At 41.9% G+C, this 13,810-nt stretch overlaps 1 protein-coding gene across 1 annotated transcript in view; it reads left to right on the forward strand.

The window, feature by feature from the left end:
- Positions 1–12,376: 12,376 nt before the first annotated feature.
- Positions 12,377–13,810, forward strand: part of NPSR1 (neuropeptide S receptor 1) — a 61,117-nt gene continuing 59,683 nt past the window's right edge. The window contains exon 1 of the mRNA XM_009332418.1: positions 12,377–12,523. Coding sequence (XP_009330693.1) covers positions 12,377–12,523 — 147 coding nt within the window. The remainder of the gene's footprint in view (positions 12,524–13,810) is intronic.

The following is a 13,810-nucleotide window of genomic DNA, read 5'->3' on the forward strand; positions in this document are numbered from 1 at the left end:
ATATCAGTGCTGGAGGGAATTCAGACACGTCTGCTGGCATTTTTATCATGAAACAAATAATGGATGATTTTTAATTCTTTTTCTTTCTTTTTTTTTTTGTCCCACAGCAACTGTCAGGGATTGCTGCTTTGTGGAGAGAGAGAATGGAGGGAGCCAGGCACCAGCAGGTTTCCCGTGAGATGCTCTAATTTGTGTCATTCCTGACACAAGGTGGTGAAAGCCATTTCCAGACTTTCAGACCCTGAGGCAGGGCCAAATTAGCTGGATTTTCATCTGAGTTCTCTAAAACATCAGCTGCTAAGGTCTGCAAATGTAATTTCATACTCTTCTGTGATTTAGCATAGATTCTCAGATTCACATCTTCGTGTAAATTAAACAGAAGTTGGTGAAAGGCCTGTTACCTGAACAGATTTCACTAAAGTTCAGACACTATTTGTAGTGCCTGCTGCTAGCTGTGGTGACAGATGATTGATAGAAAGATGACTGATAACAGGAAATGCATCTTAGAAAACCGTGTATTAAGATTTTTGGAATGGAAAATGCAGATTAAGGAAAGAAGCTTTTCCATATTATTTCCCTATTATTACTAAAAAGACTGATTTTCTTTCATTCAGTCATTTAAACAGCAGCAGTGTGGGCAGCTGAAACTCTGCACAGAGGGGCAACGAGTAGGCACAGAAATAAATTCTTGCTTTTTTCTTCCATGAGTGCCACAAGAACTGTCACCAAATGCCAGAAATCAGTGCAAATTAGTAAGCAGCTCCTCTCAGTAGCCTATCCCTACTTTTTGCGTTCCCTTAAATTGTAAGTATTTCAGGATAAGCATCCTTTGCACGTGCCTTCAGTTAACTGAAACATATTGGACACTTGCACATTGCAGCTGTGCATTCAAAGCAGCCACAGCAATTCATATAAAAATGTTCCAGTTAACCTGCAAATGGGGATATAATTCAGCTAGAGAGAGTGTGTAAACAGTATTTTGCTAAGACAAATCCTACTGTGAAAATGAGAGGTGTATATGCTTCTTGTAATTGCTCAGGGCTTTGACTGGTGGTAAATAACGTTGTCATCGCAGTTGAATATCAATACATGGACCAAATCTGAGAAAATGAGCTCTGGCTATCTAGAATGTCTGACTTTGGATGATCCTTCCAGGGTGTTTGCTTAAAAAATAAGCACAAAAACTTGAACTGTCAAACAAGGGAGATAACAATTCACCTGTGAGACATGCTTTAAAGCAGCCACTAATAATGTACCTGCATTTGGATAAAAGTTTCATTATTTTTTTGGCAAATGTTACAGTCCAAATATCGAGGAGCTTCTGTTGTCTTCAGTCTGCTGAAGAGACAATAAAGGTGCAGGGCACATAAATGAGTTAAATAAAGTTAGGCACTAATCTTGTTCCAGACTTTATTAAATATAGGACATTGTTCATCCCACACATTATTACAGGTGAAATGAAATCACAGCCATGTGCAAAACCATCACATTGTTCTTATATCATCATTCTTGTCAGATTCGCCAAATAATCTGATCTGGTGATAACAGCTGTGCATTAACGATGAAACAATCCAAATTGCACTTGAGTCTGAAAGAATCCAACAGCAGATTCCTAGAATTAGCAAGTAAAGATGGGCAAAAGAGAAAACCTACTGAAAATTATTTTGATGTAGCATTGGAATTTTTTTTTAAACATATATTTTTCATGGTAAAAGTCTACTTGCATTGGAAAAAAATTACATCGCAAAAGTCAAAACCTGAAAGTTTTTACCAACAAAAAAAGATTGTGTGTGTGCACTCTTCAGCTTTTTGATGACAATCGAGGCCTTTCATGAAAGAGTAGCAAAACTTTTCATGAGATGATCATGGAAATGGGAAATGCAGTTAGGTCTGTCAACTAGCCAGTAGACTTCCTAACCAATTTCACTGTTAATCATGGGAAAAAATGAAACAAAAGGACAGATTCTTAGTGATGTTTAAGCAGTATTTGCTTAGCTCCTAACAGTAGATTTACAAAGTTTTCTAAAGGAGACTCTTGTGATTCAATTTCTTTTGACATTTTGAAAGCATGTTAAAATCCCTTCAGCATCTTCTATGAAAAAATTCTAAAATTACTGCTTTTTTTAAAGAAAAAGATAGGAAATGGGAAATAATCATGCAAGTTTTATTTCTGTAGAGAAATAAATTAAAAGCTCTATACATATGAATTTGTTTTGCTCATCACCTTCACAAAGAAGAGAAACTTTAATTAATCCTTTCTCTGAGAAAGATATTAAATCCTCATCTAATCCCCAAGGAGCAGTTCATATAAAGTCTAGAGTTATTTTGCATGTTCATAACCACAGAAAACGTTATTTTCTCCTAAAGCAAATTGTGCTACAAAAACTATGAATGCTTCAAGTGTGGAGATGTTTTGCTTTTCCTTCATTTAATCTCTCCCTGATTTGATACACATGTGGATGCATAACAATTTTTTTTTTCTTCAAATTTTCTTTCTGTTCCAAAGAGAAAAACTAAGGAACTCCTCAACAATTTTGCTCTTTTTAAAAGTTCTGAAAACTTGGTTCCGGGCAGAAGGAGCAACAAATATCTCCCACATTGATTTCAGGTTTCTTTCTAATGACTTTAACAAATTAGGTATTGTATTTGCTATTTTATGTATTCCGCCCACATCACTATTATGCACTGGAAACATTTTGCACTTCTGTTTCCTAGATGATACTTATTATTTTATCCTGTATAGCTTTATTACAAGAACAATATGACTTGTTTCAGAGGTATGTTTGGGCAAGGACTGGAAATTTCTTGCCTAAGTAATGGAGATGTTGTTTTGTCTGTATAAACAGTAAATCAGCTCTACTTATACATACGAAGCAATCAATAACCTACTCCCAGGAGGAGTCAGCAAGCCAGGTCGTCAGCTCACATACGTGGGCACAACCTGTGGGCTGCAGAGATCTGAGCCCATTAATTTCCATGAAGGTCTGGCACCACCTGTCCGTCACTTACTGCAAATAGAGCTGTCGTCCCTGGCTAGCAAAGGCTGCCTAGGTGTAATGTGATCCGTTGGGTAATTATACCCATTCTGAAAGCAACAGTTTTACATTTCTCTGAGCATTTGTATCATAATACTGACATTCACAATGGTGAACAAAGAATCATTAGCATAAGATACCCAAGTCACTGTGCACATCTTATTGAAATGCCGTGGTCTAAGAGCTACAAGAGTCTATTAAAATGTGGGGACGTAAAAATACTGGACTGAGTCAATTTGCCTACTTACAACTTGCTGCATGTTCGGTGAGTAGGTGATGTGAATGCTTACATCAAGTATATCCAAAACCTTATGTCGGTTGCTAAATTTTGAATATTCTTTAGACAGCTTTGTTTCTTTGAACTGTCCTTTCTGCTTCCAAGTCAGCGCATGGAGCAGTCCTGTTTTACTCCTCGTTCTTCATTGGATCGAAACCGTAATCAAATGGTTTTATTTGTTCAGAAATGGAAATGATAGCAGTCCATTTCCCCATTTTTTAATGAAACTATGTTTCATAATGTCATCGGGAACATTAATGTCCTGCCTTTGATATTCTAAACATTCCAGATAATATCCAAAGAAGTATGCCTGAAAAATGTATTAGCAAAAGACCATGGTATTTTGGAAATGAAATTTTGAATCACAAAAGACTGAGTAATTTAGATCTATATTCCAGTCTAGGAAGAGCTGGCTTTGCAGAAGACTTTTTTCTGTGTTATTTGTCTAACACTAAAAAAAATGTTGTACAGTGTTAACCAGATCTGGATTGCTGTTCTGGCCAATGTATGTTATTAAACACACTGCTCATGGCAATATGCAGTGACATATCGGCAAGAACAAAGTAATAAAGACTTTATGCACACGAGCTCTCTGATGAAGCCGAGACAGTTTCTTCGGTGAGTATTTCTTCACTTCTGTCTGGTCCCTCTCCCTTTCCCCTGCTCTGCAATCTAGTGAATTCAAAATAAGTGCTGGCACAAAGCTAGGGGGATTTGAATAACTCATCCCTCTTGCTGCCTGAAAATATACATCGTCCTCCTTTAGGGAGATGACTTGGGATGCAATTGCATATATTGTAATATTATTATATTGCCATATTATTATTGGCAATATGTTGCCAATATTATCTTCTGACCCCCCACATACCAGTTCTGACCTGGGACAGATTTCACCTGCTGACACATTTTTTTCTGACTGCTTTTGGAGGGGAGAGCAGTGGATGAAGCGTATCTTTTTCTGGAGATTCTCAAAAACTGAGCTTTAATAATTGAGGAAGTTACACTGTTCAAACTGTTCTTCAGGTGCCTGTTAGTGGTAGCAGTGCAGTACATTTATTTTACTCTACCTTAGGCTTTATTAAAGGGAGTAACTTGTTCCCCTTCCATACAGTGCCTTTTTTTATTTCTCTGTGTGTGTGTGTGTTTCTGTGCAGGCAGTCAGATGCACGTCTGCTACTGCAAAGGATTTTTCCTCTAGCTCTGTGTAATTTCTTCAGCCTTTTTATAAGTGGAATTAAGCCTAAGAGCTGTTGGAATTCAACTGGCTGCTTCTATATTTAATAAATAATAACCCTGCCATGAAATTGTAATTGGCAATAAAAAGTCCTGCAATTCATCTAACAGCTTTCCACCTCCATCGTAAATCTGTACTTCCACTCTGCTGCTCATCGCCAAAAGACAGAGTGTATTCATTATTTCAGATACAACTTCTTCCACAGAAAGAACTGTGATGCAGGCATTTTAAATTCTTTCTTCCCACACTTTCTTTTAGTCTCCTACCTCCCTGTGGGCACAAAGTTCCTCCATTTTTTTGACCTACATTATGGTTTGTGTTGGTCTTTTCCCAAGCTTTTAGTGTTGATGGATTAGACTAATTTCTCAAGATCACCCTCTTCCCTCTCTCTAGCATCTGTAGTGCTATTTGATTGGAGACTAATGCTGGCAATATAGTCTTAAAGCATGTTCTAATGTATTAATTACTGCTTTTTGCCATGTTTTGAACTTTAATTTTAAACTTTTCCTAGAATTGTATTTTTTTAAATCTCCTGCCCAGCAGAAATTCATAGCAAAAGTTCAGTTTGCGCTGAAACGAACAGCTCGCTTACTGCGTGGGTTTGCCTGCCCCTGCTTTGCAAAGGAGGCTCAGCACAATTTTGGCTCACTGCTGATTTCATCAGTTCCGATTTGGCACTCAAGGACCATGGCACTGCAAGGGTGCACCCTTCTTTAAACAGAGGATTAGATCCCTGTTTATAGAGGCTCTGTCAAAAATTATAGTTGAACACTCAGGTGGATACTCCAAGTGCTCTGTGTGCCCACAGAGTCGGGGATAACTATGCAGACAGCAGAGTCCAGGTGGATGGGAAGTGGCAGCCAGAAGGGTGTGAGTTTGTGTCACACCTTCACTTTACAAAGCTCTTGCCTACAGGAAAGGAGGTCGCTTGGCCAAGGTCAGAATGGGAATTTGCAGAGGAGCAAGGAACTTATATCTTCCCTGAACTCCAAGCCTGTGTCTTAGCTGTTGGATTATTCTTCATCCCCTGCAGAGGAAAAGAGAGGTTTATCAGCTCTAGGCATCCTCTGCACGCTAACGTGGGAGCAACTCCTAAATCAGTGCAGGCTTGAATGGAAATAATGGAAACATCATCTGGTGTGCAACCACCAGAGGTAGCAGACAGGGTGGGTAAGGAGTGGGAGGAGAGAAGCATTTCTCTCCCAAAGCAGATATGATGTGATATCCATATGCTGCAGTCTAAGATGGACTAAGAATTGGTTAGAATAGAGTAGAATAGAATAGAATAGAATAGAATAGAATAGAATAGAATAGAATAGAATAGAATAGAATAATTTTCAGCTGGAAGGGACCTGCAATGATCATCTAGTCCAACTGCCTGTTAAATTGGTTTTAGTTCAATTAAACATGGGCAAAGGAAAGAAAAATGCTTTTAAGCAACAATATGGAAACTGTATTGAAAATAATTCCTGTTTATATATGTTAAAGGCGATAGGTGTCGGTTGTGGCTGTTTAAAACACTGCCAGAAGTTGGCTTGTGGAAACCTTGAACTTCATTTTCTTCCAATGACCTTCCTGTACTGCATGAAACAGAGCTCTGGCCCTGCTGAGGCTCTGGCTCGTAGCTCAGAAGACTATAAATGCACAACAAGCTGCTAATGCCAGTTTTAGACAAAATGGGAGCTAGTACCTGTGTCTGCACAGCCACTCTGCCCGCCTCTCAATGCGCATTAGTGCTCACTGTAGTTAACTGGAACCTTAAGCGGAGGGAGGAGAAGGGCACGACATCCATATGGCTGGCGTTTTGTTCTCTGCGGTCGCCCCGTTAATGAGCATACGGTCTGCCGGGCGATGCGGTCGGGCAGGCTGGCTGCGCGCCTGCCGGGCGTGCTGGGAGCCGGCCAGGGCTCACCTGAAGCCGCCTTTTCCGTTTGGCAGCGCAGCTTTATTTCTGAGCTGCTTTCCATTTCCAGCTGCAGCAGGCACGCCAGCGCTTTGAGAAGGGCAGACAGTGCCTTGGCAATTGGAAGCAGAAGATTTTGAAGGAAAAATCTTTCTGGTGACAATGTGAGTTGTGAATTTATTCTACCGACCTACCGGCATCCCTATGCATAACTATTTGCCAGGGCCTGATGGATGCCGTACATGTTGGCTACCTGCTTAGCTCCTTAAAAGAAGGAATACTCCAAGTGACTGTGTTGACTGCCTCAATATTTTATAGGAATGCACATTTATCAGACGCCTGTTTCAGTTCGTGGGGCTTGGCTCATTTTTTGCTAAAGCTACTTGCAATTCCAGTCACTGAACAGGAAGCCATCCTGCTCTACAGCAGACTGAATGAATGGAGAATCAGGCCCTTGGGAAAGATATGATTTTCTTGATGGTTATATTGAGGGGATCAGAGCAAAGGGATTTGACATTTCAGGGTGTCTGGCAGTTCCACTAACACGATATTCATATTTAATGGCATTCTTCTACATGTTTTCTTCATCTGCTTGCTTCTTGTCAAAGATAATTCCTTAAGAATTGCTTATTCTTCTGCAAGAGTTTCTTAGCAAAAACAGATAAATGGCTGTGTATTCCTTTTGTGAAATGGACCAATCTGAATTAAGACTACAAACGGTAATGAAGATGTGAAAAAATCTCCTCCCTTTTAAATTTAAGTTATCTATGGAAGATAAACTGTGCTCGTATTTTATCATTACTATTATAAAAATGCTCTGTGATTGCTATGACTCCAGTACTTTACTACGGGTAAAATTTAGACTTTTGCAAAAGATCCGATCCAAAACTTAAATCAATAGGAAGAATCCACTTGCCGGCAGTTTGGGCATCCGATTCAAAGCTGGATAGACACTGACAGGTCAGAGACCAGGCTGGAGCCCAGCAGAGAGCAGTCATCTCATTCTGTGAAGGCTTTTAATATTTCAAAATTGAATTTGTTCAGATTCCAGATGAAAATCAAACACAAACATCTCCATAAAAGGGAAAGGCTCTCCAGCTCCAGCTGCCAGTCTCTAACTCCAGAACTCAGAAATTTGGGGAACCGGCGAACACAGCGGGCTGTCGGCCCCATGGCCCGAGATGACCCGTGTGGCGCAGCTGGGACAGAGTCACCACTCAGGAGTGTCTGCGGTTGGTAGCCAAGATTCACACGCTTGCAATGAGCAGCTTGGGAATGGCTGAGATAGACTGGTAATGTCAGCATGCTGCTGCCAGGCTCCCAGGCATCACGGATCCTGAAATAAAATGCTTGGGAGTGAGGTTGAAAGCAGCTTCTGAAATCTTGCTGTGTCCCCAGAATCTTCAAATCCTAAGTTACAGCTCTTTCATTCAGAAGCGTGGAGAATGGGCGTTAGAGGTGTCCATCAAGAAAACCTAGTAACTGTATATTTAGCTCATAAAAGATCATAAAAAACTATTCCAAGTCTTTGAAGATTTAGAAACCTGATGTCATCTACACCTGGAGAGGCTAAAACAAGTGTAAAAATGTGAGTGCAAATGCAAAGGGAATAGCTACATCCTAGCTAAGGCACATATGGAGCTCCCTTGCTTCGCACACAGCACTGACCTCCAAGAGTCCAGAAATACAGGCATCCCTTCCCAGCCACAGCCCAGGCTGCGGGGACGCTTGCAGCCTTGGTCAGTCCAGGCTCTGAGGGCAGCACTTCAGCCTGTTTGGGTATCTCCTACCCACGAGGAACAGATCTGCACTCCTCCGGAGGCACAGCGCCAACAGAAAACAACGTGCATGCTAAGCAGCTTGTAAGGCAAAGGAAAATGAGCTTACATCAGGCAACAGGAACTGTGTCACTAACGTGCAATTTCTGCTCCTCTCCTGTGCAGCGGGGATGCGGGAACGCAGCTCTCCAGTGGTCCTATGCTGCCAGAGTCGGCAGCTGAGCCCCTCTGCGCTGCCCTGGATGTTTGGCTGCTGGAGAGAAGGGCTGTGCATTGGGAAGAGCAGACTGACCTTCCTCTTCCAAGGCCAGCATATACAAATTTGGATAAGCATGGGTTTTTACAGAAAAGCAATTAACTCGCTGTTCTTTCAGAAGCAAGAAATATCTCATTCTGTTTCTTCCTGCAGTCTGATAGCATTATTTCTTCTTTGCATTTAATATTATTATGTCCAACTACTGCAGGGTGCAGGAAACCCCAAACAGCAAAAATGCAAATATTTTTTCAATTTACTCCTAAATGCAGCATAGAGAAATCTACTATAAATTCTCTGTAAAAAGTAATACAGACTTGAGCAGATGTTATTTTCTGCCCATTTCAGACATACCTAGTTTTTTAAACAATTGGACACATTGGAACAGTTAGATTGGCTGACTTTTGGCAAATTATCAACACCATGCACAACAAATACTGCCACACAGCAGTTTCTGTCAGGGAAGACAAAATAGGGAAATGCATAGCGTAGGAGGAACTACATATTCCTGCATAGTCCCCCCCCCTCCTACTGCTGCTGGATTTTGGAGAGCAACGTCCATTGTGGCTGCGGCAGCACCTCTGCCTGGCATGGAGTGCTCACACTGTGGTGCACAAAATGACCAATATCCGTCATGTGTTTCACAGCTGCTGTGCAGGAGAGACCAGAGTCTCTGCACGAGGAATTTCTGGCTTAAATAATCAAAATCACTATTTTGTAACTGGTCTTTAAAAACTTTGACTCATTGTGTCTCTTTTTTCGAGAGGCACCTGCCTTTGTCCCATCGTATCCATCTCTGAATTTAACTTTCTGCAGTTGTGCAAGGTTTCCTTCTGCAAGATATGTGTTGCAGGCGTCCCCCCATGTGTCTGCACATGGAGGATATCAGTGTTGTTATACACTGCCACTGCAGAGTATTCACTTCAGCTTTCACGGGAGCCATTTATGCTCTTAGGTTTTCCGATCCTCTGGTTCAAGGCTATATTTAAGAAAAGTGAATTTGTGTAGCTTTTGAGATCAAGATAAGAATGGCCTATAAATTGGCCTCTGAGACAAGTCCTCTCTATTCTTCTTCCAAATAATCCACTCTCTTTGAAGATTATTTTCAAAATTGCTTAATCTTTCCTGTGGTATAATACTAAAGTATGACTTTAAAAAAAGCCATTCAAAAAGGTTAAGAAAGCAGTATCACATTTTATTATACATTAGAAAAATTTTGGTTTAGAATAATAATTTGAGAGCATTTTATATTAAAACAGAGGGAAGACTCCATTTCTCTCTCTGTAAAACTGTCTAAATCTCTTCAAGCACTGAAAATTCTCGGAGTCTTTTCAATGTCCCGGCTGAGGAAAACAACAAAGTCAGTTGTAGGAATCAGTCAGCTATTCCTTCTCCACACAGGAATTGCTAGGATTTGATCTTGCCTTTTATAGGCTTTTGAGATTCAATCATTGAAGTCTTTTATTTCTCCATTCATTGCAGAGGTATTCAAACAGTTTGCTTAATCTCAGAGTGAGGAGTGGTGGGGTTGGAGGGGAACAAACCCCAAACACCAGATTTCAGAGAGCTGGCATGTAGAGGTTTGAAAACAAAGTGTTGTATCCTAGAGAATTAGGTTAATTCTAGACGTGGTACCATAGACAGCCCATGGCTTCAAGTTCTGTGACTAAGTGGAAAGAAAACAGCATTTCAGCAAAACCAGCCATCAACAAACCAGGGCAGCGAGAGCGGCTGAGAAGTACTCAAAGACAGAAAAACTAATAGTAATGGAAGACGTGAATTACCCCTCTGTAGACTGGAAGTGCTGGAGCAGGGCACGGTATAGCCTTTTATAGCACTAAGCACTAATTAGAGCAAGTAGCTGGCAAAGCCACAAGGGAAGTCACTCTTGGTTAGTCCTGAGAGCTGTGCATGATCTGGAGTGCGATTTAACTGCTGAAAAGCCTCTTAGTGCCTGTAATATGCTCGAGCATAACAGCTCTGTAGGAATGAGAGCGCCAAAAAAACCCCAAACCATTCAGTGTAATAACTTTTAACTCTAAGAAAGAAAATTCTGTAAATACAAGAAAGCGAGGTAAGAAGAAGGAAGAAGAGCAAAAAAAACCTGGTAGGATGCTTGCGGGAAGCTTGGATGCTACCTAAATACTTCATAGCAGAGGTTCAGAGTCAACCTGTACGATCAGTCGGAAAAAATGTCAAAAAGATTTCCTCCTCTTTTTTGGATAATATATTAATGAGCATTTTCCCAATGGTTTTCAGCAAAACATAGTGGTTCTGGGACATTTCTTTTTATCTGATCACATTCCAACCTATGCATCATTCGCTGCTGTTAAATATTGATCACCAGTGCATATGGATCAGTGTTCATCCTTTCTCATCATGACTGGTACTAATTGTATGGGCCTGGACCGATTCCCTCCTCTGAATGACTCCAGCATCTCCTGGAGAGGTCTGAATATTGCTCAGACACTCAGAGGTTTCTCCAGTCCCTAGAACGGCCTGGTCCAAAACCCCAGATCCAGACATGTCCCAACTCGGGAGGGTTCGGAGTCAAAACCTAATCCTGAATTTCACTGCTTGTGCCCCCATCCCCAGCTATTACTGGCTCTGGGAGACGGAGGGCCCTGCAGCCACCCCCCCTCTTGCTGCTCATGTAGGCAGGGGTGGGCACAGCCCCACCTGGACTGCAGGCGTGGATGCTGTGGGCACCTTGTGGAGACCCCTGCTCCAGCAGCTGGGTGGAGGTTGTGCTGTGCTGGCCCGAGCGAGGAGCTGAATGCCTCCTGAGCTCCCACATGGCCATCCGTGCTTGCACATGCGTAAGCACAGGGCTAGGTTCTGCTGTGAGCAGGTGACGGGGAATTGAGCTGGGGGGCACGGCTGTGAAAATACATCATGTTCTGCTTAGGATTGCATTGGTATCGAGGCAGAGCATCTCCACAAAGGTGAACAAGTTCTGGATTTACACGTGATTCTGCGCTACGGTCAGGGAAGGTGTGCACACTCTCATCTGCCGTCTTGGTGTAAGCCCAGGGTAACGCTGCTAGAGATGGGGAAAACCATCCGAATTAATGGAGGGTAAGTGAGCTTGGTGCCCAGGAAGTCGGTGAGTAGAAAGGTAATTGGTTACCTTGTTCTGAAGAATCCTTGAGCCTCTGTCTCAGCGACACCAGCAATCCCAGGGAGCCGTACCTTTCCAGACAGGCTCTCCGTATGGCGAAGAAAGCGCTGCCTGTACTGGGTGTGCGGCAGGTTTGAGCTCTTTGCAAGGGTAAGTGCGAAGGCCTATTTATGGTATTTTTTTTTCTTGGTAAAGACGTCTTCAGAAGTCAGATAGGCACTGACAGGGAAATTGTGATAGCTTAAGCCTAAAATAGGGTTTTGCTAATACAGGAGAGCGTGTTGGTGCTTGTATGTGGATATGCAATAATTCTGCAGGTAATCGAAATCAAAGCGGGCTGAGCTAGGGTAAGTAAGCAAAGCTGCTGAGTGGAATAGCCAGGCTCCTGAGCTTAATGCAGGGAGGAGGTCCATGCTTTTACAGGTGTGTCTGACTCCAGAGCTGGCAACTTGGGGTGCAAGACAATCCGGGCATGTGGCTGGGTCCACGTGTGCTGACTTTCTTACTGGCTGCTGCTCCTGCTGCTGGAAAGAGCATGTGGACGGCTGTCGTCAGAGTTGTACCGAAGGAAAACGCAAAGGGATGACGCCAGTTTGGCTTTTTTTCCCCCCCTTTTTTTTTTTTTATCACTCAGCTGCACTGAAGCCCGACGCCTCTGGTAGCCAGCGGTGGAGCAGTGAGAAGCTGGTTTTGTTGCTGCGCTTTTACGGGAGAAGCTTGGCTGCGTTAACTCTTGCAAAAACAAGCACCTAGGTAACTGGAACAAAATCCAGTGATGGAGGGCGGCTCCACAGAAGCCAGCAGCAGCTCCCAGGGAGGCACCGGCTGGCTGGATCCTACCCTTGTCACCTGCACTGAAACAGTGACTTTCACTGAAGTGGTGGCAGAAGAGGAGTGGGGATCCTTTTACTATTCTTTTAAGGTATTCTTTTAAGGCATGCGTTAGTTTTCTCACATGCTTGCAGCTTTGGTGCGTTTTCAGCACCTCTGTGGGGAGGCAACTAGGATTATTGAACTTTTTTGCCCAGATATTTGTGTCTTTTTCCCTCTGCAAAAACAGCGGATAGCACGTGTGAGGCATTTCCTGAAAAACAAAATAGTTGTAGGAATTAGAGTTCAGACTTTCAGGTCTTAGCCAATTGTATCCCCTTCCAAGAGGGGACGGTACTGTTTTTCTATAGAGGTATTGTAATTATACATGCATCTTTAATCAAAAGTTTGTATTAGTACATCTTTTATGTAATTTCTTATAGCCGTCATCTTGACATAAGGGATTTCTTTTCAATTTTCCAGCTGCAACGAACATTGTACAGAAATGAGAGGGGGTTTTGTTGTTTTGCATTTTTTTTTTTAATCACGAGGGACAAGTTCTAATTGGTTGGTTTGTTTGTTTGCTTTTAACTTGAGTGGGGGATGCAGTGTCTGTTGAAGGCTGCTGTTAAGAATGCACCAGATGAATCATTCAGTAGTGAATGCTGTTGAATGACATGGGAAGTGTATTCATTCATCTCCCCAAACCAACATCACCCTTGCAATATGTGAATGAAGGAAAAAGATGAAAGCGGTACTGAAATTCATCTTTCCTTCAGATTTCTGTGCCTGTTGTCATCGCTTAATTTCATGCTGGATGCTGTGTGTCACTTTACTGTTGTGGCACATTGTACAAGTTAAGTTCAAGTTCTTAAAAAGCCTGACAAGGAGTACCCTGCCATTCCTTCTGGAGCTCAGGACCAAAGAGATGACTTTCAACTGGAAAGATGTAGCCACTTATATCATTTGACAATATGTTAGGTAAAAGAGGGTATGTTCAGAGCCAATTTTGATTTCTGTGAGCTTGTTAGTGCTCTGACACACCACCAGTGGAATCAGTGGAATTACAACAGGTTTCCACCCCTGGAAAGGAAAAAGTTGATCTGTAATTCTACAATTAATGAGGGTCTCTTTTAACATGCTGCTGATACATTTTTGTTCTTGATTAAGACAGTACTTTCTTATCTAGGATTTCAAGGATGAAAATTCTTTTTTTCCCCCTCTTTTTTTTCTCTCCATGTTAGACTCCTAAAATGCTCTTGAAAAAAACGAGAAGCGGCAAGCAAAATATTTTTAACAACTTTCTCTTTATCTCCTTTGTTCTTTCCACAGTTAGGGCTGTAAATCTGAACAATGTCATGGGAGCAGTATTTTATAGTGGTAAAAGTGACAATTAATT

The sequence above is a fragment of the Pygoscelis adeliae genome, unplaced genomic scaffold (assembly GCF_000699105.1).
Source record: "Pygoscelis adeliae isolate BGI_AS28 unplaced genomic scaffold, ASM69910v1 Scaffold58, whole genome shotgun sequence".
Lineage (NCBI taxonomy): Eukaryota > Metazoa > Chordata > Aves > Sphenisciformes > Spheniscidae > Pygoscelis > Pygoscelis adeliae.